The 27,499-nt window shown below is 41.6% G+C and overlaps 1 protein-coding gene across 1 annotated transcript; it reads left to right on the top strand.

The window, feature by feature from the left end:
* The first annotated feature begins 300 nt into the window (after positions 1 to 300).
* On the top strand, positions 301 to 27,499 carry LOC139544183 (protein CutA homolog). The gene is made up of 6 exons (XM_071351002.1): positions 301 to 612; positions 1,895 to 2,043; positions 18,021 to 18,080; positions 19,856 to 19,901; positions 20,015 to 20,064; positions 20,204 to 27,499. The coding sequence occupies exons 1-6, from the start codon at positions 508 to 510 to the stop codon at positions 20,304 to 20,306; spliced, it is 513 nt and encodes a 170-aa protein (XP_071207103.1). The 5' UTR covers positions 301 to 507; the 3' UTR covers positions 20,307 to 27,499.

Raw genomic sequence — 27,499 nt, 5'->3', positions numbered from 1 at the left:
AAAACCGTTTATATTTTTAATCTGCACACAACACAGGCCTACCTCTCTAGCTTCTACCTCGCATCCAGTGAAAAGCACTTATGTTTATTAGGGAGCGAAAGCCGCTTACGGCCAGGGTTTTGGGGGTGGCGCCCTATGTTCAATGCCAGTGTTTGGTTGGACGCTGGTGTATCAGGAAGTGTCAAACATCCAATGACAAGCACGGATTCCTGTGCTGTCATAGACCGTCCTATCCGACCTACCTGTCACTGTGCTTATCTATCCACAACAATGTGGCTTCACCAGCAGAAAAGTTCACCTTTGCAGATTTAGCACATTAAAAATAGACTATTATTCACAAGAAATGGGCAACGGACTATGAAGCGAGAACTTTATTTGTGACGGTATAAGCGCAAAGCTGCTTATAGATCCTCTCTACCCTCTCCAGGTCAGGTTGAGCGCACAAGGCGCCATCTGTTCTCTCCCTCTCAAACCCGGGTCTGACAGTCTGAATAACTCTTGGTCGGAATGACATTTGTTGCTGGCAGTAAAATGGACTTCCTGTCCCCGCGATATCACAAGCAGTCCCTAGCTCAAACGCTCTGTCGTTTGGGATTGTTCGTGATCTGTATGGTAAGTTTATTATTTTTGTTGAATACAATTATAGAAATGTATCCAGATGGCAAATTAATAATGTTTTGGAATGCAGTTTTGTTGCAATAATTCACACGTGAGATCAGTTACCTATAACAATACAATATCTGGGGGGAAACCCTCCCCAAATAGTCACAGATTTATTTTATTAAAGTGAAATGCTTCTCTCGTACTAAACAATTATTGACAGATGTTTTTTGGGGGAGGGGTCACTTTGTTATTTAGTGAAAGGCCAATCACTCATGCCATGCTGCTTGCAGAGAGACAGAGAGAGGCTGCAGCGAGAGAGAGAGGATTATAAATTGGCCGCTGTCTGTTCCAACTAGCCATTCAGCTGTGGGAGCACAATAATAAGAGGATAGAGAACAGAGAGAGTCACCAAGATTAAGCCCGGACACAGCATTCTGATGGGGCAGCAGGGATAATACCTGGCATTGTTCACTGACCAATGAATGACCATCAGGGACCATGTCCTGACTCCTTCCACAACTTGCCCTGAAGTGACCTCAACTCAGAGATGTGATTATAGTAGGTGGGATTTGGCCCAATAGCCTAACAACTGATGCAGGGTCAAAGGTAGGGTATCTGATCCTAGATCTGTCTTTAAGGTAAGGACAATTTGTTCTACCTGGAGTGATATGTGAAAGCATTACACTTTATATGTGGCATAAGTGGCATGCCATCAGTACATTGTTACTTATAAGGCCATTTTAGGAAAACTGCCATTTTATCTACCCTCTCTTCTAGCTCAAAATGAAAACACATACATGCTTAGATCTCAATCTTGTTTTATGCTAACGGTCCCGAACATTAGAACCGAGCATGGAAAAAGGTCCTGTCATTACTCAGCCCCCTGGTCTTGGAATTCCCTAAAACCCCAGGACCTGGTGTCCCTGGAGGAGTTCAAAGGACACATAGATGAATAGGTTTTTGAGACGTAGTTGTTTCTAGTTGTCACCCTATGTCAAGAGTTTTCATTGCCTTATGTAAGGAAGCATGTTGTTATACTTCACACAAACATCCACTGTTTGTTTGCTGTTGCCAGTGTCTTCTGTCTGTGTTGTCCATTTTGTTTGACGTTGTTTTTTTTATCCCCTATCCCCACAGGAGGCCTTTTGCCTCTTGTCAGGCCGACATTGCAAAGAAGAATTAGTTCTTAATTGACTTGCCTGGTTAAATAAAGGTTAATTACAAAAAATCTGATCACAAGGTGGGTGGGAAATGAATTGTGTTGCTGTTCCTCCTCCTCCCTCTTCTCCAGGGAATGGTGTTGACCATGTCTATGTATCCCATGCTGAGGTTCCTGGGTGGAAAGCTCCATTCTTCCTTTACAGGGAGCTATCTACCTGGACACCACTCTGTTCTCCTCATCAACTGCCCCAACGAACAGGCAGCCAAGGACATCGGCCGGTAGGCTACAGTCCAACCTACCATTATCACACTGTAACTAAACAATACTACCCCACCACACACAAACTACACAATGAATCAGTGGTGAAATGCTTCTAAGGCTAATCAATGTGATGGTTGTGTTTACTTAACAACATCATGCACCCAAACAAAATGAGGGGAAAACCCTTGAACGCAACTTCGACTGTGTGAAACAGGATCACTCATACACAATGTCATCTTTTGATGAGGTAGAGTTAGGGTTAGAGCATTTTCTGAGAATGAGCTAGGTTGAAGATAACAGAGGTTAAAACAAGAAGATTCTAATATCCCATAATGCATTGCTGTCACGGCCGTCGAAAGAAGAGGACGAAAGTGCAGCGTGGTAAGCGTACATTTCCTTTTATTTTCGAATGTCGCCAACAAAACAAGAAACAAAATAAACGACCGTGAAGCTTCCGAGGGCTATAGTGCCACTAACAAAGATACCTACCCACAATCACAGGTGGGAAAAATGGCTGCCTAAGTTTGATTCCCAATCAGAGACAACGATAGACAGTTGCCCCTGATTGAGAACCATACCCGGCCAAAACATAGAAACACAAATCATAGAAATAAAGGACATAGAATGCCCACCCAAATCACACCCTGACCAAACCAAAAAGAGACATAAAAAAGGCTCTCTAAGGTCAGGGCGTGACAATTGCATAAATGAGGAAGAATTCTAAACAATGGGACCAGCGATGCTAGTTTGCGCTGGTCTCATGAATCTGTTTATTTTCAAAAGCTTCCTCATGGAATTATTAGCTTGTCCTAACCTGGGTACCTTCAACCTAGATATTGAGTTAGTGGTTAGAGAGGCTGAGCGGCACGGCAGTGTTGAATAACTATTTTAGGACAGAATCATTTAGATGGGAGTAAAATTATGTTTCGTCAATTGTTTTGGAGGATTACGAATAAGGGTTATTAGAAATGTGTTTGTGGTACTGCAGGGTTACTCTCTCTTTATAATACACTATATATACAAAAGTATGTGGACACCCTTTCAAATTCGTGGATTTGGCTCTTTTTTTACTCTTATTTTACCAGGTAAGTTGACTGAGAAAACATTCTCATTTACAGCAACGACCTGGGGAATAGTTACAGGGGAGAGGAGGGGGGATGAATGAGCCAAATGTAAGCTGGGGATGATTAGGTGACCGTGATGGTACGAGGGCCAGATTGGGAATTTAGCCAGAACACCGGGGTTAACACCCCTACTCTTACGAGAAGTGCCATGGGATCATTAGTGAACACAGAGTCAGGACACCCGTTTAACGTCCCATCTTAAATACGGCACCCTACACAGGGTGATGTCCCCAATCACTGCCCTGGGGCGTTGTGATATTTTTTTACACCAGAAGAAAGGGTGCCTCCTATTGGCCCTCCATCACTACTTCCAGCAGAATCTGGGACTGACCTGGACCAACCCTGCTTAGCTTCAGAAGCAAGCCAGCAGTGGGATGCAGTGTGGTAAGCCACATCCGTTGCTGACAGGTGTTTAAAATCGAGCACACAGCCATGCAATCTCCATAGCCATAAATTGGCAGTAGAACGGCCTTACTGAAGAGCTCAGTGACTTTCAACGTGGCACCGTCATAGGACGCCACCTTTCCAACAAGTCAGTTCATCAAATTTCCGTAAGTCCTGTTATTGTGAAGTGGAAACGTCTAGGAGCAACAGTGGCTCAGCCGTGAAGGGGTAGGCCACACAAGTTCACAGAACGGGACCGCCAAGTGCTGAACCACGTAGCGCGTAAAAATGGTCTGTCCTCGGTTGCAACACTCACTACTGAGTTCCAAACTGCCTGTAGAAGCAACGTCAGCACAATAACTGTTCGTCGGGAGGTTCTTGAAATGGGTTTCCATGGCCGAGCAGCCGCACACAAGCCTAAGATCACCATGCGCAATGCCAAGCGTCGGCTGGAGTGGTGTAAAGCTTGCCATGATTGGACTCTGGAGCAGTGAAAACGAGTTCTCTAGAGTGATGAATCACACTTCACCATTATGCAGTCAAACAGACAAATCTGGGTTTGGCAGATGCCAGGAGAACGCTACCTGCCCCAATGCATATTGCCAACTGTAAAGTTTGGTGTATGAGGAATAATGGTCTGGGGCTGTTTTTCATGGTTCGGACTAGGCCCTTAGTTCCAGGACAGTTTAACACTACAGCATACAATGACATTCTAGATGTGCTTCTGTGCTTCCAACTTTGTGGTAACAGTTTTGGGAAGGCCCTTTCCTGTTTCAGCATGACGATGCCCCCGTGCACAAAGTGATGTCCATGTTTGTTGAGATCGGTGTGGAAGAACTTGACTGGCCTGCACAGAATCCTGACTTCATCCCCATCGAACACCTTTGGGATGAATTGGAACGCCGACTGCGAGCCAGGCCTAACCGCCCAACATCAGTACTGACCTCACTAATACCATTGTGGCTGATGAGAAGCAAATCCCTGAAGCAATGTTCCAACATCTAACGGAAAGCCTTCCCAGAAGAGTGGAGGCTGTTATAGCAGCAAAGCGGGGACCAACTCCATATTAATGCCCATGATTTTGGAATGAGATGTCTGACGAGCAGATGTCCACATACTTTTGCCCATGCAGTGTATGTTTCAGAACACATCAAGATCGCAGGAGGTTGGTGGCACCTTAATTGGGGAAGACAGGCCCATGGTAATGGCTGGAGCGGAATATACGGAATGGTATCAAATGCATCAAGTGTTTGATGCTGTTCCAATTGCTCCATTCCAGCCATTATTATGTGCCATCCTCCTCTCAGCAGACTCAAGTTACAATTATTCTGCACTGGCCATAACTAGGACCCAGAGATTTTCCTGGTTTGGTTGCTTGGTCAGGAAAAACACCTGGCCCTATTAATATCACATGTGATGTGACCAACCACTAAGCAGAATATATGCTAAGTAATTAGTATTTCCACAATGCTTCAATGCTTCAGCTCTCTACTGTTTGTAGATCTCACTAAATAGAATAAAGAATAAATTAATAAAAATTACTACTTATTTAGTAATTATTACAGTCCAACGAAATGCTTCCTTGCAGGTTCCTCGAAAATGCAACAACAATAATACATTATAAAAGATAAGAATATGAATATAAAGTAAATGGCTCAATAGAATATAATAAACAATTTAGCATAAGTATACAGCTATTATTTCAATTCAACCCAGGATTCAACAAAAAAAGACAATATATATATAGTGGGAATGAAAAGTATGTGAACGCTTTCGACTTACCTGGATTTCTGCATAAATTGGTCATAACATTTTATCTGATCTTCATCTAAGTCACAACAATAGACAAACACAGTCTGCTTAAACTAATAACACGCAAACAATTATAATTGTACATGTCTTTATTGAACACACCATGTAAACATTCACAGTGCAGGTTGGAAAAGTATGTGAACCCTTGGATTTAATAACATGTTGACCCTCCTTTAGCAGCAATAACCTCAACCAAACGTTTTCTGTAGTTGCGGATCAGACCTGCACAACGGTGAGGAGGAATTTTGGATCATTACTCTTTACAAAACTATTTCAGTTCCACAATATTCTTGGGATGCCTGGTGTGAACTGCTCTCTCGAGGTCATGCCACAGCATCTCAATCAGGTTGAGGTCAGGACTCTGACTGGGCCACTCCAGAAGGCGCATTTTCTTCTGTTTAAGCCATTCTGTTGTTGATTTACTTCTGTGTTTTGGGTTGTTGTCCTGTTGCATCACCTAACTTCTGTTCTTCAGAAATTTGATTTAATTTGATTTAGTCCTATTCTTTAACCTTGAGTTTTGGTTGAGATATAGATGTAAATCCAACATATCAATTATTCATTTGTAGACAAACTGTAATTAATATAACATTTATAGATATATATTTAAAGCTGCAATACCTAACTTTCTGGGCGACCCAATCAAATTCACACAAAATTGTTTAGATCTGTCATTCTCATTGATAGCAAATCTAACAAAGCGGTAGATCTATTCAATGTGTGCTTTTTCTTTGTGTCCCATTCTTAAGTTAAGTTTTTTTCCATCTTTTACTTTTGATTTTGTACACCAGCTTCAAACAGCTGAAAATGCAATATTTTTGGTTTTGAAAAATATATTTCACAGTGGGATAGATGGTACAATGATTCTCTACACTATGCTTGCTTGTTTTGTCACATAAAATGAACTCTTCGAATTCTAGCAACCAGGAAATGGCGGAGCGATTCCTGCATAGTGCATCTTTAAAACTTTCAGAGTGAGAGTATCAGAACAACAATTTTTTTCAAGCGGACATTCTCAGCTAAGCTACAACATAATTTCTGACTCATTCTGCCACTCACCAGACACTTATTAAAAAGAGGATATCTCTCTTTAACAATTATACCATTTCAGAGGAAAGAAATAAGGAAATGGTCAAACGTGAGGGCAGTGAGACACTTTCTGCAGAAGTGAAATTAGTTCAAATATATTTTTAACATTACCAGATTGAAACAAACCTTCCATATTTGGCTAGACTGTCGAAAAGTAATTGATACATTTTTAAACAAATAATGATGAGGCTGTGTGAAAAGATCTATCCTATAAGAGGTCTCAAATTGGTCTCAAGTTGTTGAGAACACAGTATGTGGGCTTCAGTAAAAAATTCAGAATAACCTAGGTCACACTTTACATTATGTTGCACTGATATGCCAACAGGAAATGCTCAACTGAATTGCTCTGTAAATAAATCTGTCTCTCGCCGCAGAAGTTTGATTTGATTGAGTCTTATTCTTTAACTTTAAAAAAATGTTATGTTAAAACATACAATTTACTTGCAGTGAAGCCGCTCAACATTACATTCAGTCGTCTAACAGACTCCCATCCAGAGTGACCCACAGAAGCAATCAGGGTCAACGTCCTGCTCAAGGGCACGTCGACAGATCTCCAACAAGGTCAAAAAACGGGGATCCGAACCAGTGACTTATCAGCCACCGGCTCAAGCTCCCAACCGCCAGGCGACCAGCCCTCTAAAATCCCCCCCACAGTTTCCTGAGAGCTGCCCCTCAACCATCCGAGACCACCCCTACAGTCCCACCCCCCGAGATAAAGAAAAGTCATAATAGAATAGAATAAAATCATTCCATTCCCTACCCTCCAAGCACCCATCCCCCGTCCCCCAATGCACCAACAACCATCAAAAGGAACAAAAGAGAAAAAAGAGAAAAACTAACGAAAACAGAAAACAACAATGCAAAAAACAAAAGACATCAACTACAACAAAAATCCTAACAGCAAGGCACCCTGAATACGTTTGAGTGCATGTATGGCACTATTTACATGTATGTGTGTGTGTGTGTGTCCGTGTATGTGCACGTGTGTGCGTTTGAATGTGAGTGTGTGTATATGCATAAGTACATGAGTACAAACACCTGCGTGGCATCAGCCTCAGGTAAACAGGCATTAGATGTAACAACAGTGCACCTATTCTTTACATTTTTGGCTGAGATGGAGACAAGCTGGAAATAAAGAGAGACTAAGTCAGTGGCACAGATGGAACTATCCAAGCAGAATGTACATCTCCTTCAAATGTTGATATTTGGTTGCATTGTCAAAAAAACAGAATTCGATATAACTTTTGCAATAGACTAAATTTGGAAAAAAAATATTTACATAAATAGCTTTTCTTTTTCAGGTCATTGAGAAGTCATTAAAAATAGATGCCCCTTAAAGGGACTTGTTTTAGGAAAGTAGGCGTATGTCACACGTTAATACTTCTCCGGAGAGCCATTTGAACGTATACTTCGTTTTTGTGCCGAAATGTCTTCTGGAACATGTGAAGTTTCATATACCTTAATAACAAACTTGTATGTCATCTAGTTGATTAAGCCACGGAAAGAGACAGGAACTTTCCCGCAAGCTGATTGGCTGAGATAATGGATGGGCTGGACATGTCGAGAGATGGGTTCATATTGGTCTGCCATGTAGCATGCTTATGTCTATAACATGATCTGTTCAGTATGTGTTAGGTAATCCTTTCCTGGTTGGTTAGCTATTTGCAGATTCAGGGTAGTAATGTTATGAGTTGGGATTATGGTTTATTGTTTAGCTAGCTAGCTAGCTAGCTACATGTCTAAACAAAAGACTCCACTATGCAAGTAACCATTTCACTACAACTTCTGTATCCTGTGCATGTAAATAAATAAACTTTTATTTTATTTTATATAGTATGTGTTTACGAGAGATGGTAATGTGAAGAACATCACAACAAAGTCAAATTAGTATATAATGTTAGGCCAATGAGACAAGTTCTAAAATTCTCAGGTAGAATGCCCTGCTTTTATTTTGTCACACTCACAACAATAAGCACATTTCTGTAATTGGCTCGCCATTATTAACTTGTAAATAATGATCTAGTTGTAAGTTTATTTTCCTGTAATAATGAAGACAAGTGAGCTAAAGTGAAGATGTTGTCAGCTACAGGATATGATCATTATTTGAATTGGCTAACTAGTTTACTTAACATTAGCTAGCTAGCTAACAAGCTAGAAACTAATGAAAACATTGTTGAGAAAGTGGCTTTTTGTTGCCTGGTTTGCTAGATTGACATATACTAAATTTATTTTTAAACGGGTGGGTTTATTGGTGTTAAAATACACTAGTTATGCTATTTTGGACCACCAAGTTGCTGATGTCATGCAGCCTGTAGTTTTTGTGTTTGCACTTTTTTATAACGACAACGACAAGTTTGATTTTGGAAGACAATATAATATTCATGATATCACTGCAACAACTGTCGATAGACGTAGTATAAATCAGCCTTTAGTCTTGAAACTTTGGTTGTTTAGTAAATGGCCTCACGTGAATCCTTAAAGATATGGGTGGGGTTGGGGATAAGGTTCAAGAGGGTGTGAAAGATGCTGAATGGGTGTAATCAAAGAAGAGTGCTCCAGTAGGTTTACCAAAACATTCAAGGGCCATTTTCTCAAAGGTGAGGTTACAAGTTTATCAACTTTAAAAGCAGAATAACTTTCTCATTGTTCCTTAACTGTAGTGTATGATATACCATTTTCTAGCTCTGAGTCTCTACTTTTATCCAATGTAAAAAACACAGGCGATTCCAGGATGCTGGCCTTCTAGGCAGAGTTTTTCTTTTTCTTCTAGGTGGCTTTTTCTTTGTAACTCTGCCTAGAAGGCCAGCATCCCGGAGTCACCTCTTCACTGTTGATGTTGAGAATGGTGTTTTGCGGGTACTATTTAATGAATCTGCCAGTTGAAGCTTGATTAGGGCTTCATCAGCGCTTGTGAATTCTATCCTTTTCGTTCCCTTCCATACCCACAGCATTGCCAGGAAGCAGAGTTGAGATTTGATTCCTTTTCCCTCCAGTGACTGTTTGATCGGAATGTATTGCTTGCGTTGTTTTTCATAAGCCTAGCAGACAGGTCCTGGACGAATTGAATGGACTGGCCGTGGATTTTGATCTCCTTTCCACCCTGTGCCTTCAGAATGTTGGTCAGATGTCTGAGATATGGCTTTTTCTTTGCAACTCTGCCTAGAAGGCCAGCAGGAGTCGCCTCTTCACTGTTGACGTTGAGACTGCTGTTTTGCGGGTACTATTTAATGAAGCTGCCAGTTGAGGACTTGTGAGGCATCTGTTTCTCAAACTAGACACTCTAATGTACTTGTCCTCTTGCTCAATTGTGCACCGGGCCTCCCACTCCTCTTTCCATTCTGCTTAGAGCCAGGTTGCGCTGTTCTGTGAAGGGAGTAGTACACAGCGTTGTACGAGATCTTCAGTTTCTTGGCAATTTCTCACACAGAATAGCCTTCATTTCTCAGAACAAGAATAGACTGACGAGTTTCAGAAGAAAGACTTTGTTTCTGGCCATTTTGAGCCTGTAATCGAACCCACAAATGCTGATGCTCCAGATACTCAACTAGTCTAAAGGCCCGTTTTATTGCTTCTTTAATCAGAACAACAGTTTTCAGCTGTGCTAACATAATTACAAAATGGTTTCCTAATGACCAATTTGACCTTTACAATTATAAACTTGGATTAGCTAACACAACGTGCCATTGGAACACAGGAATGATGATTGCTGATAATGGGCCTCTGTACGCCTATGTAGATATTCCATAAAAAATCTCCCGTTTCCAGCTACAACAGTCATTTACAACATTTAACAATGCATTTCTGATCAATTGGATGTTATTTTAATGGACCAAAAATTGTATTTTCTTTAAAAAACAAGGACATTTCTAAGTGACCCCAAACTTTTGAACGGTAGTTCACATGTACAGTTGAAGTCGGAAGTTTACATACACTTAGGTTGGAGTCATTAAAACTCGTTTTTCAACCACTCCACAAAATTCTTGTTAACAAACTATAGTTTTGGCAAGCCGGTTAGGACATATACTTTGTGCATGATACAAGTAATTTTTCCAACAATTGTTTACAAACAGATTATTTCACTTATAATTCACTGTATCACAATTCCAGTGGGTCAGAAGTTTACATACACTAAATTGACTGTGCCTTTAAACAGCTTGGAAAATGCCCAAAAATTATGTCATGGCTTTAGAAGCTTCTGATAGGTTAATTGACATAATTTCAGTCAATTGGAGGTGTACCTGTGGATGTATTTCAAGGCCTGCCTTCAAACTCAGTGCCTCTTTGCTTGACATCAATGGAAAATCAAAATAAATCAGCCAAGACCTCAGAAAAAAAATTGCAGTCCTCCACAAGTCTGGTTCATCCTTGGGAACAATTTCCAAACGGCAGAAGGTACCACATTCATCTGTACGAACAATAGTACGCAAGTATAAACACCATGGGACCACGCAGCCATCATACCGCTCAGGAAGGAGACACATTCTGTCTCCTAGAGATTAACGTACTTTGGTGCAAAAAGTGCAAATCAATCCCAGAACAACAGCAAAGGACCTTGTGAAGATGCTGGAGGAAACATGTACAAAAGTATCTATATCCACAGTAAAACAAGTCCTATGTCGACATATCCTGAAAGGCCGCTCAGCAAGGAAGAAGCCACTGGTCCAAAACCGCCATAAAAAAGCCAGACTACAGTTTGTAACTGCACATGGGGATAAAGATAGTACTTTTTGGAGAAATGTCCTCTGGTCTGATGAAACAAAAATTGAATTGTTTGGCCATAATGACTATCGTTATGTTTGGAGGGAAAATGGGGAGAAATGGATGTGGGAGGACATCCTGAATGGTAAAGGTTTCTGGACGTGGGAGGAGATCCTGGCTGGGAAAGATCGCCTCCCATGGGAGCAGACGGAGGCAGCAAGGAGGGAGCAACTATACAAGGGGTCACGGCTAGCACGGAAGCCCGAGAGGCAGCTCCCGAAAAACATTTTTTGGGGGGCACACGGGGAGATTGGCGGAGTCAGAATTTAGACCTGAGCCAACTCCCTGTGCTTACCGTGGGGAGCGTGTGACCGGTTGGGCACCATGTTATGCGGTGATGTACGCATTCATAGCCCGTTGCGCTCTGTTCCAGCTCCCCGCAGTTGCCGTGCTAGAGTGGGCATTCAGCCAGGACGGATTGTGCCGGCTCAGCGCTCCTGGCCTCCAGTGCGTCTCTTCGGTCCAGGATATCCTGCGCCAGCTCTACGCACGGTATCCCCAGTTCGCCAGGACAGCCCAGTGCGGCCTGTTCCAGCTCCCCGCACTTGCCGTGCTCCAGGGGGGATTCAGCCAGGACGCGTTGTGCCAGCTCTGCACTCCAGACCTCCGGTGCGCCTCCACGGCCCAGCATATCCTGCACCGGCTCTACGCACTATGCCTCCAGTGCGCCTTCATAGCCCAGTGCATCCCGTGCCAGCTCTCCACACTCACCGAGCTGGAGTGGGTATCCAGCCAGGACGTGTTATGGCAGCTCCCCGCACCAGGCTTCCAGTACGTCTCCTCAGTCCGGTGAGACCTGTTCCGGCTCCACGTACAAAGCCTCCAGTGATGATCCATGGCACGAAGCCTCTAGTGATAATCCATGGCCCAGAGCCTGTAGTGGTAATCCATGGCACGGAGCCTCCAGAAATGATCCATGGCCCGGAGCCTGTAGCGATGATCCATGGCAAGGAGCCTGCAGCGACAGTCCCCTGTCCGGAGTCTGCAGCGACGGTCCCCAGTCCGGAGCCTCCAGTGACGGTCCCCAGTCCGGAGCCTTCAGCGACGGTCCCCAGTCCGGAGCCTCCAGTGACGAGCTGCAGTCCAGATCCTCCAGCGGGGGTTCCCATTCCAGGTTCTCCGGCGACGATCTGCAGTCCCGAGCCTCCAGCGGCGATCTGCAGTCCAGAGCCTCCGGCGATGATCTACGGCCCGGAAGGTCCCGGTGACGATCCCTGCACCGGAGGCGCCACCGAAGTGGGGGGAGCCTAAAGCGGGGCAGGGTCTGCGTCCCGCACCGGAGCCCCCACCGGAGCCCCCACCGAGAGTAGATGCCCACCCGGACCCTCCCCTATAGGTTCAGGTTTGCGCCCGGAGCGGCACCTTTGGGAGGGGGGGGGGGGTCCGTCACGCTCTGACCTTAGAGATCCTTATTTATTCACTATGATTGGTTAGGTCAGGGATTGCCTCGGGTGGGAGATTCTATGTTTTCTATTTCTTTGTTGTTTTTGCCATGTGTGGTTCCCAATCAGAGGCAGCTGTCTATCATTGTCTCTGATTGGGGATCGTATATAAGTTGTGATTTTCAGTTTGGGTTTTGTGGGGAGTTATTTTCTGTTTAGCTGTTTTGTTGCCTGACGGAACTGTTCGCTTTCGTTTTTGTATTCGTTATTTTTGTTTGAGTGATTCTTGACAATAAAGATCATGAACATTTTCAACGCTGCGCTTTGGTCTCATTCCGACGACAGCCGTTACACCCAAGTTAAACCTCTCTTGGGTACGTGAGACGTTAGCGTCCCACCTCTTCAACAGCCAGTGAAACTGCTGGGCGCCAAATTCAAATACAGAAATACTCATTATAAAAATTCAGAAAACAAAACATATTTTACATAGGTTTAAAGGTTAACTTCTTGTGAATCCAACCACGAAAAGCAAAAAATGCTTTACGGCGAAAGCATACCTTACGATTATTTGAGAACATAGCCCAGCAGACAAATCATTACAAACAGTAACCAGCCAAGTAGAAAAGTTACACAAGTCAGAAATAGAGATACAATTAATCCCTTACCTTTGATGATCTTCATATGGTTGCGCTCAGCAGACATTCATTTACTCAATAAATGTTCCTTTTGTTCGATAAAGTCTCTTTATATCCAAAAACCTCCGTTTTGTTCGCGCATTTTCTTCAGTAATCCACAGGCTCAAACGCAGTCAAAACAGGCAGACAAAAAATCCAAATTGTATCCGTAAAGTTCATAGAAACATGTCAAACGATGTTTATATTCAATCCTCAAGGTTGTTTTTAGCCTAAATAATCGATAAAATTTCAACCGGACAATAACGTTGTCAATATGAAAGGTAAACAAGAAAGGCACTCTCTCGGTCGTGCGCATGAAAAAGCTCTGTGACACTTTAGGGTCCACTCATTCAGACTGCTCTTACTTCCTCATTTTTCAGAATACAAGCCTGAAACAATTTCTAAAGACTGTTGACATCTAGTGGAAGGCATAGGAACTGCAATTTGAGTCCTAAGTCAATGGATACTGTAATGGCATTGAATAGAAAACTACAAAAGCAAAAACAACTACTTCCCGAATTTTTCTCAGGTTTTCGCCTGCCAAATCAGTTCTGTTATACTCACAGACACTATTTTAACAGTTTTGGAAACTTTAGAGTGTTTTCTATCCAAATCTACCAGTTATATGCATATCATATCTTCTGGGCCCGAGAAGCAGGCAGTTTAATTTGGGCATGCTTTTCATCCAAAATTCCGAATGCTGCCCCCTACCCTAGAGAAGTTAAACAATTTAAATGCAATGCTACCAAATACTAATTGAGTGTATGTAACCTACTGACCCACTGGGAATGTGATGAAAGAAATAAAAGCTGAAATAAATCATTCTCTCTACTATTATTCTGACATTTCACATTCTTAAAATAAAGTGGTGATCCTAACTGACCTAAACCAGGGAATTTTTACTTGGATTAAATGTTAGGAATTGTGAAAAACTGAGTTTAAATGTACTTGGCGAAGGTGTATGTAAACCTCCTACTTCAACTGTATGTATCTCCTTAAGGAAGAAGGAACGTATTTGTACTTGTATTACGTATTGGTAAAATTAACTGTACATATTACCTCAAACTCTTACTTTTTGACTCTGAATTGTTAGGAAAAAGCTCATAAGTAAGCATTTCATGGTAAGATCTATAACTGTTGTATTCGGCATGGGACAAATACATTTAATTCAATTTTTATTTCCTGAATTGACTGCCTGGAATTGAGCCCAACCCTGGTCTGTCGTGCATGTAGATGAGCTGTTCTCTTTTTAACATGGCGCTAACTGGAGAGAACACTGAGTAGGTTTCAAACGAGCTGCTCCGAAATGTAAATGTTCTTCCCCCCATCTATCCTCTCAGGTTAAAGCAGTAGTATTAGGAAATGTTTTCAAAATGAGGATATTGAGCAGCAACACAGGTCGTCTAGACTCTAGCGAACGACCATATACTAAAATATCCACAAAAGTCGATAGCCAGCCAGCCATATATACAGTATATTGATTTAGAAGATTAGTAATATTATAAAAAACAAAAATATAAACATAACATGTAAAGTGTTGGTCCCATGTTTCATCCGCTGAAATAAAAGATCCCCAAAATGTCCATACCCACGAAAAGCTTATTTCTCTCAAATTGTGTGCTCAAAGTTTACATCCTTGTTAGTGAACATTTCTCCTTTGCCAAGATAATCCATCCACCTGTCAGATGTGGCATATCAAGAAGCTGATTAAACAGCATGATCATTACACAGGTGCACCTTGTGCTGGGGACTATAACACTGGGGCCCCACAAGGGTGCGTTCTGAGCCCTCTCCTGTACTCCCTGTTCACCCACGACTGCGTGGCCATGCACGCCTCCAACTCAATCATCAAGTTTGCGGATGACACTACAGTGGTAGGCTTGATTACCAACAACGACGAGACGGCCTACAGGGAGGAGGTGAGGGCCCTCGGAGTGTGGTGTCAGGAAAATAACCTCACACTCAACGTCAACAAAACAAAGGAGATGATTGTGGACTTCAGGAAACAGCAGAGGGAGCACCCCCCTATCCACATCGACGGGTCAGTAGTGGAGAAGGTGGAAAGTTTTAAGTTCCTCGGTGTACACATCACGGACAAACTGAATTGGTCCACCCACACAGACAGCGTCGTGAAGAAGGCGCAGCAGCGCCTCTTCAACCTCAGGAGGCTGAAGAAATTCGGCTTGTCACCAAAAGCACTCACAAACTTCTACAGATGCACAATCGAGAGCATCCTGTCGGGCTGTATCACCGCCTGGTACGGCAACTGCTCCGCCCACAACCGTAAGGCTCTCCAGAGGGTAGTGAGGTCTGCAGAACGCATCACCGGGGGCAAACTACCTGCCCTCCAGGACACCTACACCACCCGATGTCACAGGAAGGCCATAAAGATCATCAAGGACAACAACCACCCAAGCCACTGCCTGTTCACCCCGCTATCATCCAGAAGGCGAGGTCAGTACAGGTGCATCAAAGCAGGGACCGAGAGACTGAAAACAGCTTCTATCTCAAGGCCATCAGACTGTTAAACAGCCACCACTAACATTTAGCGGCCGCTGCCAACATACTGACTCAACTCCAGCCACTTTAAAAATGGGAATTGATGGAAATTATGTAAAAATGTACCACTAGCCACTTTAAACAATGCCACTTAATATAATGTTTACATACCCTACATTACCCATCTCATATGTATATACTGTACTCTATATCATCTACTGCATCTTGCCATCTTTATGTAATACATGTACCACTAGCCACTTTAAACTATGCCACTTTATGTTTACATACCCTACAGTACTCATCTCATATGTATATACCGTACTCTATACCATCTACTGCATCTTGCCTATGCCGTTCTGTACCACCACTCATTCATATATCTTTATGTACATATTCTTTATCCCTTTACACTTGTGTGTGTATAAGGTAGTAGTTGTGGAATTGTTAGGTTAGATTACTTGTTGGTTATTACTGCATTGTCGGAACTAGAAGCACAAGCATTTCGCTACACTCGCATTAACATCTGCTAACCATGTGTATGTGACTAATAAAATTTGATTTGATTTGATTTTATAAAATCCACTCTAAAATGTGCAGTTTTGTCACACAACACAATGTCACAGGTGTCTTAAGTTTTGATGGAGGGTGCAATTGGAATGCTGAATGCAGGAATGTCCACCAGAGCTGTTGCCAGATAATTTAATGTTCATTTCTTTACCATAAGCCGCCTCCAACGTCATTTTAGAGATTTGGCAGTACATCCAACCGGCCTCACAACCTCAGATCACATGTAACCACGCCAGCCCAGGATCTCCACATCCGGCTTCTTCACCTGCGGGATCGTCTGAGACCAGCCACCCGGACAGCTGATGAAACTATGGGTTTGCACAACCAAATCATTTCTGCACAAACTGTCAGAAAACGTCTCAAGGAAGGTCATCTGCGTGCTTGTCGTCCTCACCAGGGTCTTGACCTGAATGCAGTTTGACTTCATAACCGACTTCAGTGGGCAAATGCTCACTTTTGATGGCCACTGGCACTCTGGAGAAGTGTGCTCTTCTCAAATGAAACTCGGTGTCAACTGTACCCGGAAGATTGCATATGGCGTCGTGTGTGCGAACGGGTTTGCTGATGTCAGCGTTGTGACCAGTGTCCCATGGTGAGGGTGGGGTTATGGTATGGGCAGGCATAAGCTACAGACAATGAACACAATTGCATTTTATCCATGTAAATTTGAATGCACAGAGATACCGTGGCGAGATCCTGAGGCCCACGCTCATGCCATTCATCCGCCGGCATCACCTCCTGTTTCAGCATGATAATGCATGGCCCGATGTCACAAGGATCCGTACACAAATCCTGGAAGCTGAAAATGCCCACGTTTGTTTCATGGTCTGCATACTCATCAGACATGTCACCCATTGAGCATGTTTGGGATGCTCTGGATCGACATGTACGGCACCGTGTTCCAGTTCCTGCCAATATCCAGCAACTTTGCACAGCCATTGAAGAGGAGTGGGACAACATTCCACAGGGCACAATCGACAGCCTGATCAACTCTATGCGAAGGAGATGTGTCGTGCTGCTTCATGCAACAACAAAAAATTGTGGTCACACCGGATACTGAAAGGTTTTCTCATCCACACCCCTACTTTTTTTTAAGGTATCTTTGACCAAGATATGCATATCTGTATTCCCAGTCATGTGAAATGTATAGATTAGAGCCTAATGAATTTATTTCACTTGACTGATTTCCTTATATGAACTGTAAGTCAGTAAAATCTTTGAAATTGTTGGATGTTGTTCAGTGCATATTATGAAGTTATTATTTAAAAGCATTGGAGATAAATCACAATTATAAAAACAAATCGAGCTAGCTAACTAGCAGATTTACATCAATCATCAATATGAATGATCAATTGATAGCCCACCATCTTTTCCTGATGTCAATCATGTCTTTAGGAGGCACTGTAACTAGCTTGCTTACAATTTGTGATGAGTGAGTGTGCTGTTGCAGAATTATAAAGGCCTATTCTCAAAAATGTTAAAATTTTTGCTACAGAAGCAGTTGGTATGCTGTGAATTTTGAGATATTCATTTGTACAGTTTCAGCACGTGTCCCTTGTAAACTCTGTGCACAGCCCTGGGCCATATACTAAATAGGCCAAATATTCTTTAAAATAACAACACATCTGCAAAATAACTGAATGATATCATAATTGTTGCGGTCTCTCTCCTCTCCTCCCTTCCTTCCTCTTCTCTCGCACAGAGCCATTATGGAGAGGAGGATGGCAGCATGCATCAATATTCTGCCCAGGACCTCCACCATGTAAGTACTGCCAGTGCCAGTCTGGCTCACACACATTTTTCAATTTTAGCAGATTCTCTTATCCAGAGCGACTTACAGTAGTGAGTACATACATTTTCCGTACTGGTTGCCCCAAGGGAAGCTAATCCTGGCATTGCAAGCACCATTCTCTACCAACTGAGCCACACAGGACACACACACACACACACACACACACACACACACACACACACACACACACACACACACACACACACACACACACACACACACACACACACACACACACACACACACACACACACACACACACAACCTTAACCCTAAACCTAACCACTAACTCGTTCCTCAGGACCCCAAAGGGGAAACGCTGCACTAAATCTTACCTTTACCCTAACCCAAACTGTAACACTAACTGTAACCCTAAACCTAACCCTTACCTTTACCCTAACCCAAACTGTAATCCTAAACTTAGGTTTAGGGTTACAGTTTGGGTTAGGGTAAAGGTAAGGGTTAGGTTTAGGGTTACAGTTTGGGTTAGGGTAAAGGTAAGGGTTAGGTTTAGGGTTACAGTTTGGGTTAGGGTAAAGGTAAGGGTTAGGTTTAGGGTTACAGTTTGGGTTAGGGTAAAGGTAAGGGTTAGGTTTAGGGTTACAGTTTGGGTTAGGGTAAAGGTAAGGGGCTTTAGGTTTAGGGTTACAGTTTGGGTTAGGGTAAAGGTAAGGGTTAGGTTTAGGGTTACAGTTAGTGTTACAGTTTGGGTTAGGGTAAAGGTAAGGGAAAAACTATTCTATCATTGAAGAGCATTATTTAGCCTATCACACTACACATAAGTATACTGTTTACTACATCTGCGTATGTGGGTTGTTCCACCAAATAGGTGCCTTTTGAACAGTGTAAATTGTTTTTAGTTTTTATTTCACCTAATTTTAACATTCTGTCATAAAAAGCACATGTTCAACTTCATAAAAAACCTATTTTCCCATCTCAAAGGTTAAATAAAAAAGACTATAGTAAGTGCCTATTAAGTGCCAAATAAAGTAACATGGTTTACCATAACAGGATTGACGACATCGCCTTAAATCATTCATAAATCCAATTGTGACAGGAGGATTGGAAGCTTGTTGTGTGTAACAGGGAGTGGTAATTAAATGCAAACTTCACAAAAATGGACATTAAATTGTTCAAACATTTCTAGCCTGTCTATCTAGGTGTAATAGGGTTAATGTGTTATGCTTGACCTGCTAATTTTCCCACCACAAAACACCAGAAAATGGTCAAAAAGAGTAGAACCAGCTCACCTGCTTTACACTATGATTTTACTATTAGATGTTCAATGTTTATTTTGGTAAAAAAAAAAAAAAAAAAAAATTCACATAACAGTTCACGTAGCAGGGTTGACCTTAAAATGAGGGACATGTTTTTCTTTTTTCTTTTTCTTTTTAACCTTAATATGAACCACATGAAATTAATAATAATCTTCAGCAATGACTTTGTCAAAGCAACTAAATAACTACAATGATGGTGTAAACTTGGATAAATGTTGGGGTTAAGTGAGTTAAAATCCTCCTAGAAGTCACAGAGGATGTACAAAGGGACATGTCAAAATACTGAATTTTATTGAATGTTCCATGTGGTCTATATTAAAGGGCACATCATTTAATATAACATACTTTTAATATTCAATATTTGCGCTCAATTTCTACTTAAAATATCAAAGGTGCTCGTTTCATTGAACAACCCATGTACAGTTTACTACTGTGAATGTCCCAAAGGTTTTTATTTTTGTCCCATAGGTATTACTGGAAAGGGGAGATTCAAGATGCGACGGAAATTCTGATGGTAAAGTTATTTGGTAGAGCTATGCTTTCATGTCTCTGGCTGGTTGTTCAGTATTACACTGTGAGTTGAAACCAACTTTCCAGAGTAATAGCTAGGATTTTTCTGCATTGTAGTTGGTGAAGACGAGGACCTCGAAGACCCAAAGGCTCATAGACTATGTCAAGTAAGTTACATTTGTTTTTTTATAGAAATTATCCCAAGCAGTTGGGTCTCGGGCAACAGTACTTCAGGTCTCAGGAAGGCAGTAGCAATGCTAACTTAGGCACCTGCTACATAATGTATGTGTTGTTGCTCCTCCCCAGGTCTGTGCATCCCTATGAGACTCCAGAGGTGCTTAGTTTCCCTGTGGAGGACGGGAGCCTGCCCTATTTGAAGTGGGTGGATGAGGCTGTTCCTGACGACTGACCAATCAGGGAGAATATCCTCAATGACTTATTGGACGTGAATATCCAATCTATTGGTTATCTGGAGAGTAAGGCAACAGAGATTGGCTGGGAACCAGATGCTGAGACCTGTTTGATATTTGTGTTCTAAGGATAACTTTTTGTAATATATGATGGCACATAAATACGTTGCTTCTTCCTTAAGGTGATACATACAGTTTAAGTCGGAAGTTTACATACACCTTAAACTGAGTTTAAATGTATTTGGTTTTCACAATTCCTGACATTTAATCCTTAATCCAAGTAAAAAATTCCCTGTCTTACGTCAGTTAGGATCACCACTTTATTTTAAGAATGTGAAATGTCAGAATAATAGTATAGAGAATGATTCATTTCATGTTTTATTTCTTTCATCACATTCCCAGTGGGTCAGTAGTTTACATAAACTCAATTAGTATTTGGTAGCATCGCCTTTAAATTGTTTAACTTGGGTCAAGCATTTCGAGTAGCCTTCCACAAGCTTTCCACAGTAAGTTCTGTGAATTTTGGCCCATTCCTCCTGTCAGAGCTGGCGTAACTGAGTCAGGTTTGTAGACCTCCTTGCTCGCACACACTTTTTCAGTTCTGCCCACAAATTTTCTATGGGATTAAGGTCAGGGTTTTGTGATGGCCTCTCCAATACCTTGACTTTGTTGTCCTTAAGCCATTTTGCCAAAACTTTGTAAGTGTGCTTTGGGTCATTGTCCAATTGGAAGATCCATTTGCGACCAAGCTTTAACTTCCTGACTGATGTCTTGAGATTTTGCTTCAATATTTCCACATAATTTCCCCCCCTCATGATGCCATTTATTTTGTGAAGTGCACCAGTCCCTCCTGCAGCAAAGCACCCCCACAACATGATGCTGCCACCCCCGGGCTTCACGGTTTGATGGTGTTCTTCGGCTTGCAAGCCGCCCCCTTTTTCTCCCAAACATAACAATGGTCATTATGGCCAAACAGTTATTTTTTTGTTTCATCAGACCAGAGGACATTTCTCCAAAAAGTACAATCTTTGTCCCCATGTGCAGTTGCAAACCGTAGTCTGGCTTTTTTATGGCGGTTTTGGGGCAGTGGCTTCTTCCTTTCTGAGGGGCCTTTCAGGTAATGTGATATAGGACTCGTTTTACTGTGGATATAGATACTTTTGTACCTGTTTCCTCCAGAATCTTCACAAGGTCCTTTGCTGTTGTTCTGGGATTGATTTGCACTTTTCGCACCAAAGTACATTCATCTCTAGGAGACAGAGCGCGTCTCTTTCCTGAGCGGTATGACGGCTGCATGGTCCCATGGTGTTTATACTTGCGTACTATTGTTTGTACAGATGAACGTGGTACCTTCAGCCATTTGGAAATTGCTCCCAAGGATGAACCAGACTTGTGAAGGTCTGCAATTTTTTTTCTGAGGTCTTGGCTGATTTCTTTTGATTTTCCCATGATGTCAAGCAAAGAGGCACTGAGTTTGAAGGTAGGCCTTGAAATACATCCACAGGTACAGCTACAATTGACTCAAATTATGTCAATTAGCCTATCAGAAGCTTCTAAAGCCATGACATCATTTCCCAAGCTGTTTAAGGCAGTCAACTTAGTGTATGTAAACTTCTGACCCACTGGAATTGTGATACAGTGAATTATAAGGGAAATAATCTGTCTGTAAACAATTTTTGGAAAAATTGCTTGTGTCATGCACAAAGTAGATGTCCTAACCGACTTGCCAAAACTATTGTTTGTTAACAAGAAATTTGTGGAGTGGTTGAAAAACGAGTTTTAATGACTCCAACCTAAGTGTATGTAAACTTCCGACTTCAACTGTATACGTTGTACATACCACGTACAAGTCTGAATTTGATGGTGGGGTGGGAGCTTTTACAGTTCATATTTTTTTAAAGAGAATGTTTATTGAAAGACAAATATTTAATCTATTTCCACATTCATATACCCTATCCATATTTTCTGTTTTTTTTGCCTTACGCGAAGAGGAGATTAGGAACATGCACTACCACTCAAATTCAATGTATACTGTAGCTTGTTGTGTTTATGCATCTTTAGCCAGTGATCCGTGGCTCTTAGATCCAGAGAGGAAGCTGTGTCCACATTAAACCCGTTCCCCTGGGTACACAGAGCACAGAGAATAAAGGTCCAGCTGTTTAGGTCACAGACGGACCCGGGCCTGGTGAAAGCAGGGACTGTTGGGTAACACACATTAAAGCAGTCAGGTCACTGTTTACATTGGATACTGTACTGAGCTCTGGTTTATAGAAACACACAGTGAACATAGTGTACACTGACTGACTGAACATTTTTCTCAAACAGGCCCAGTTTGAGGGGATTGACTTATCATGGTACAATTGTCAGAGGAAGTTTTGTTTGCTTCCTCTGAGACTTACATACCAATGCTGGTTAAACCAATCTATAATTTGATGCAGCCTTACTCGCTTACCTCGCTGAAGTTAGAATGGGGGTTAGTCCCCAATTCTGGCATAAAGGCCTCACAAAGAAAAAGCCGACATGGCTAAGCAAGGTTTTGTGCCTGTGGATTTACCAATAATCCACTTTACCCCAAAGGTCAGCAGATGGATGTGGAAGGGGTCAGTATGTCCTAACTGATTTATGTCCGTGAATGAGTGGCTGACTGGGTTTTGTAGGTTAGAGGGGGACACTACAGACACTATTTTGAAATTGTCAAGTGCATGCTGCAGTAATATTGCAATGCCATTAGAGGGCACTGCTACTGTAGGGTACTCATCACACATATCCAATAACTTTGGACTTCTAACACTTGACACATTATTCTAGTTTAAGTGGTATATTGCCGAAGAGATTTTTACATTTGTTGTCATTTAGCAGACGCTCTTATCCAGAGCAACTTACAATAGTAGAATACATTTCTGTATTTTTTTCATACTGGTCGCTCCTGGAAATTGAGCTCAACCCTGAGCTGTGTTCGAATAACTGTACTAACATATTGTATACTGCATACTTAATGAGTATATACTACATACTATATACTATTAGTTCATTTTAGTGTACTGTAAACGGAACAGTATCCTTTCAGTTGAGCGTCTAGCTCTTTGCCGGACTACCGGAAGTTGATGCTGTTGCTATGCAACCTCTTGCTAGCTAGTTAGCATAAAAAATGACTAGTTAGACATTTTATGACTTCGGGTGTGTTGCCAGAGTGCGCTCATAAATTCAGAGCATTGTCAGATTGTCCGTTTGTAAAGAGCCTTACGCTCTCGGAGCGCACACTGACGCTCGGGCCGAGGAGTAGGGTTGATTTGAGCATTCTGCACTTACAACGTCAGTCAAGCACAAAAGCTAACGTTGCTAGCTTGCTTGCTACCTCCAGACACAAATGAGAGTGATCACTCTGACCATTTTACTCGCCATAGCAGAGCAGGTTAGGCAGTTTATGTTATCTAGAGCGTTGGTGACTAACTGTGTTGCTGGCCTCAATTTAAATACGCTTTTTTGCTGACGTTATCTGACACCGGCCATATTCAAACGGTGTTGAGCGCTCATAAATTCATTATTCTTTGCTCTGGTACACTCAGACATGAGTGCAGTGATGCCAATTTAGCAATTTTGTTGCTAGATTTAGCAAGTTTTTTTTCAAACAGCACCTAGCTACAAATGTAGCTACTTTTAAAAATGTATTTTGAACTTTTAGCAACTTTTGAAAAGTGACTCAAATGCTAAAATGCACGCATTTTCCCTCTAAATGACACAAAAACTATTTTCTCTGTCACACACGCAGTCACAACACACGTGCCTGGCTGCAAAAGTGCATTGTGAGTGACGTCAGCAGCAGGCGCTCAGCTCGTGCACAGGCAGCAGCCGGCCAGCAGCGATTTCAGCAAATTGCAAATCATTGTTGGCTGACAGCAGCAGCAGTAGTACGGGTTCGACGACGACGAGCCAAACCCAATGAATATAGTTGGTCACGAACGTTTGATCTTGAACAGAACTTACAACATCTCTCAATCAAATTTGTACAGCCAGACGAACAGAAGAGTGGGAGTCTGTACCTGAACAAATGTCAAATCATATTTTTCGTTGAGATGGCCAGTCAATTTGAGTAACGTTATTTAGCAACTTTTAGCAACAAATCAACCTGCCTCTAGCTACTTACCCTGAAAATTAGTTGGCAACACTGCATGAGTGCTCTGAAATCAAAATCGGAGTAGGTAGCCAGAGCGAATTTATGAAAGCTTCCAAACGTCCATTGAGCACATTGACTATATCATTTAGCGAAGCTAAGAATGACGGGAATAATCAATAAACGTTGGGTAGTTAGTTAGATAGCTCATACTTAATATACTGGTAAGTTTGATGTTGTCTTGTTTTGCACGCTTTGTACAAAATAATATAATGCAGTACTACAGGATATTTCTTACCGTAGCTCTTTATTAGCTAGCTATAACTGGCATGTTCACGTATCGCCAACCAGGATCAAACTGACCATGACCTAACCATTTGGGTGGTCTTAACCAATCATAGCACATTATGATATGGCGGTAAAATGCATCCAATTATAATTCAGTATGTTTATACATATGAATATTACAGATGTATAAGTAGCCAACTAACGTAAAGTAATTAGCTAACATACCGGTACATACTGCTGTAATGATATGCATAGCTAACAAATTGTCAGCCAACATAACGTGTACGGTAACTTATTTGAAAAGTAATTACTTTATTACATTGCTCAACATGTTGTTAACATTTGTCATAATTAGTTAAAGCGATGCATTTGTATCAGCTATCGTTGGACTTCGGTTACATATTTTTCGCTGTTCAAATCTGAAAATGATGTGAAGCCAAGCTCATTTCCTGAAGAATTGCATTATGGGCCCTAAAGTACGGAAATATTGTCCTCGTGAATACTTCATATTTTGGCAAATTTAGTACGACTTCTGGGGATTTTTTTGGCATACTAACTATATCAATACTATGACCAATAAGCATACTATATACTAAATATACGTCACAAATGGTATGGTTAGTGTTGATAGTATGAGTATTCGAACACAGGTCCACAATAGAGAGCAATAGTAATGGCTTCTTTTGGTCGGCACTAATGGAGGCTAACTCCGCCATGGCACGTTGGCCAAAGCCTATAATTAATGTTTTTTTTTTTTTGAGGTTTTGGATAAATGCCGAAAATAAGATGTATAATAAACACAGGCTTAGGAGATCTTATTATACATTTTGTTCTATCTTCATCAACTAATGTCACCTACTGGGAATTTTTAAGCATTTATTTAAATCAAAACAAGCACATAAATCACACTAAAGCTTCAAAATTCATAAAGGTCATGTTAACTGACATATTATCTCATAGAACAAAACATACAAGATTTCCCAAGCCGGTTTTAACCTCAGACCTTATTTTCTGAGTTTATTCCATAATCCTATTCTTTCTCCATTTACAAACTAGATGTATAAAATGCTAACTAATTTCTGTTTTTTAGGGCTACAAGCTGGCAAGTGCTATATGAACATCAAGTCACCATACTAAGCCTGTGAGCAAAGTTTTTGTAAAGAAGAAAGGTTGGGTTTGAAAAATGTTTTAAGTTTTGTTGTAGATTAATAAAACAATTGTCAGGTGATACAATTGGCATGACTATGCTTTTATTCTAATAACTGAATACATAGGCTAATAGAATATAGCTTTTTCCTCTCAGAAACATACACAGGGTATACAAAACATTATGAACACCTGTTCTTTCCATGACTAACCAGGTGAAATCTATGATCCCTTATTGATGTCACTTGTTAAATACACTTCAATCAATGTAGATGAAGGGGAGGAGACAGGTTAAAGAAGGATTGTTAAGCCTTGAGACAATTGAGACATGGATTGTGAATATGTGCCATTCACAGGGTGAATGGGCAAGACAAAAGATTTAAGTGCCTTTGAACAGGGTATGGTAGTAGGTGCCAAGCTCACCGGTTTGAGTGTGTCAAGAACTGCAATACTGCTGGGTTTTTCACGCTCAACAGTTAACCATGTGTATCAAGAATGGTCCACCACCCAAAGGACATCCCGACAACTTCACACAATTGTTGGAAGCATTGGAGTCAACATGGGCCAGCCTCCCTGTGCAACGCTTTCGACACCTTGTAGATCCATGCCCCAACATATTGAGGCTGTTCTGGTTGCAAAAGGGGGTGCAATTCAATATTAGGAAGGTGTTCCTGATGTTCTATACACTCAGTGTATTATTTATCCTCCAAATAAATCAATTGAGTGAAATCAATATTTACAGGACATATAGAGCCACTATATTAAACCAGTAACAGTATGGTGACCAATGACATTGACAATAACAAAGAAAAGGATATTGATACTGGTGACTTACCTTAGTTTTTCAAGGCACAACTCCAGTAAGCTCTCTGTTCTTAACATGACCTCAAAAACTCACTGCTATATTTGATGCCAACTCCCTGGCAATCTCACTCCAGCTCCTAATTTCTCTCTCTCCCACTCCTAAATGTTTCTACTCCTATATCTCACTCCTGTAATCTGACCCCATTGAAGATTGTCCACCGTCCAAGTGGTGATCTCCCTGCTGTTTTCTCCGGTTTGGCCTTCTGATGTCCGCTTCTGATGAGGCTGGAGTATCTCCATCCACTGAAAAGTGCAGTATAGTGGGTGACATTAGCTTCAGGGGACAGATTATAGTGTTTAAAACTATAGTACACAAGAGTATATGTAAAGTATATAGTATTTAGTTGAGTATACAAATTCATAATTAGTAAGGAAATATCTTACCATTTTTTAAATGTGAAATACTGGAGTGTCTATGGTTGTTTATCTTCAAATAGTGTACTTGGTGAAAAAAGATAATGGCCACGTCCGAATACCCATACTTGCATTCTAAATAGTAGGCATTTTAGGTATGCAAAAATCGAATGTTTTATAGTATGTGAAATTTAGAAAATCGAGTATGCTTTAAATGCCAGGACGTTACACTCATTTCGGCTTTTCATCTTTTAGAATTTGCTGCACACTTATCCTTCTGCCCTCACCAAGAGCCCAGAACTGATCACATCAGAGATAGAGAGAAGTGTGTCTCTGTGGCCCTGGGCCCCACACATTCCTTATTGTTGTTGACTTAAGAAGTCCTGTCACAGAGACACAAAGAGCTGCAATAGAGGAGCAACTTGACTG

The sequence above is a fragment of the Salvelinus alpinus genome, chromosome 18 (genome assembly GCF_045679555.1).
Source record: "Salvelinus alpinus chromosome 18, SLU_Salpinus.1, whole genome shotgun sequence".
Classification (NCBI taxonomy): domain Eukaryota; kingdom Metazoa; phylum Chordata; class Actinopteri; order Salmoniformes; family Salmonidae; genus Salvelinus; species Salvelinus alpinus.
This window is presented reverse-complemented; position numbering and strand designations above follow the sequence as displayed.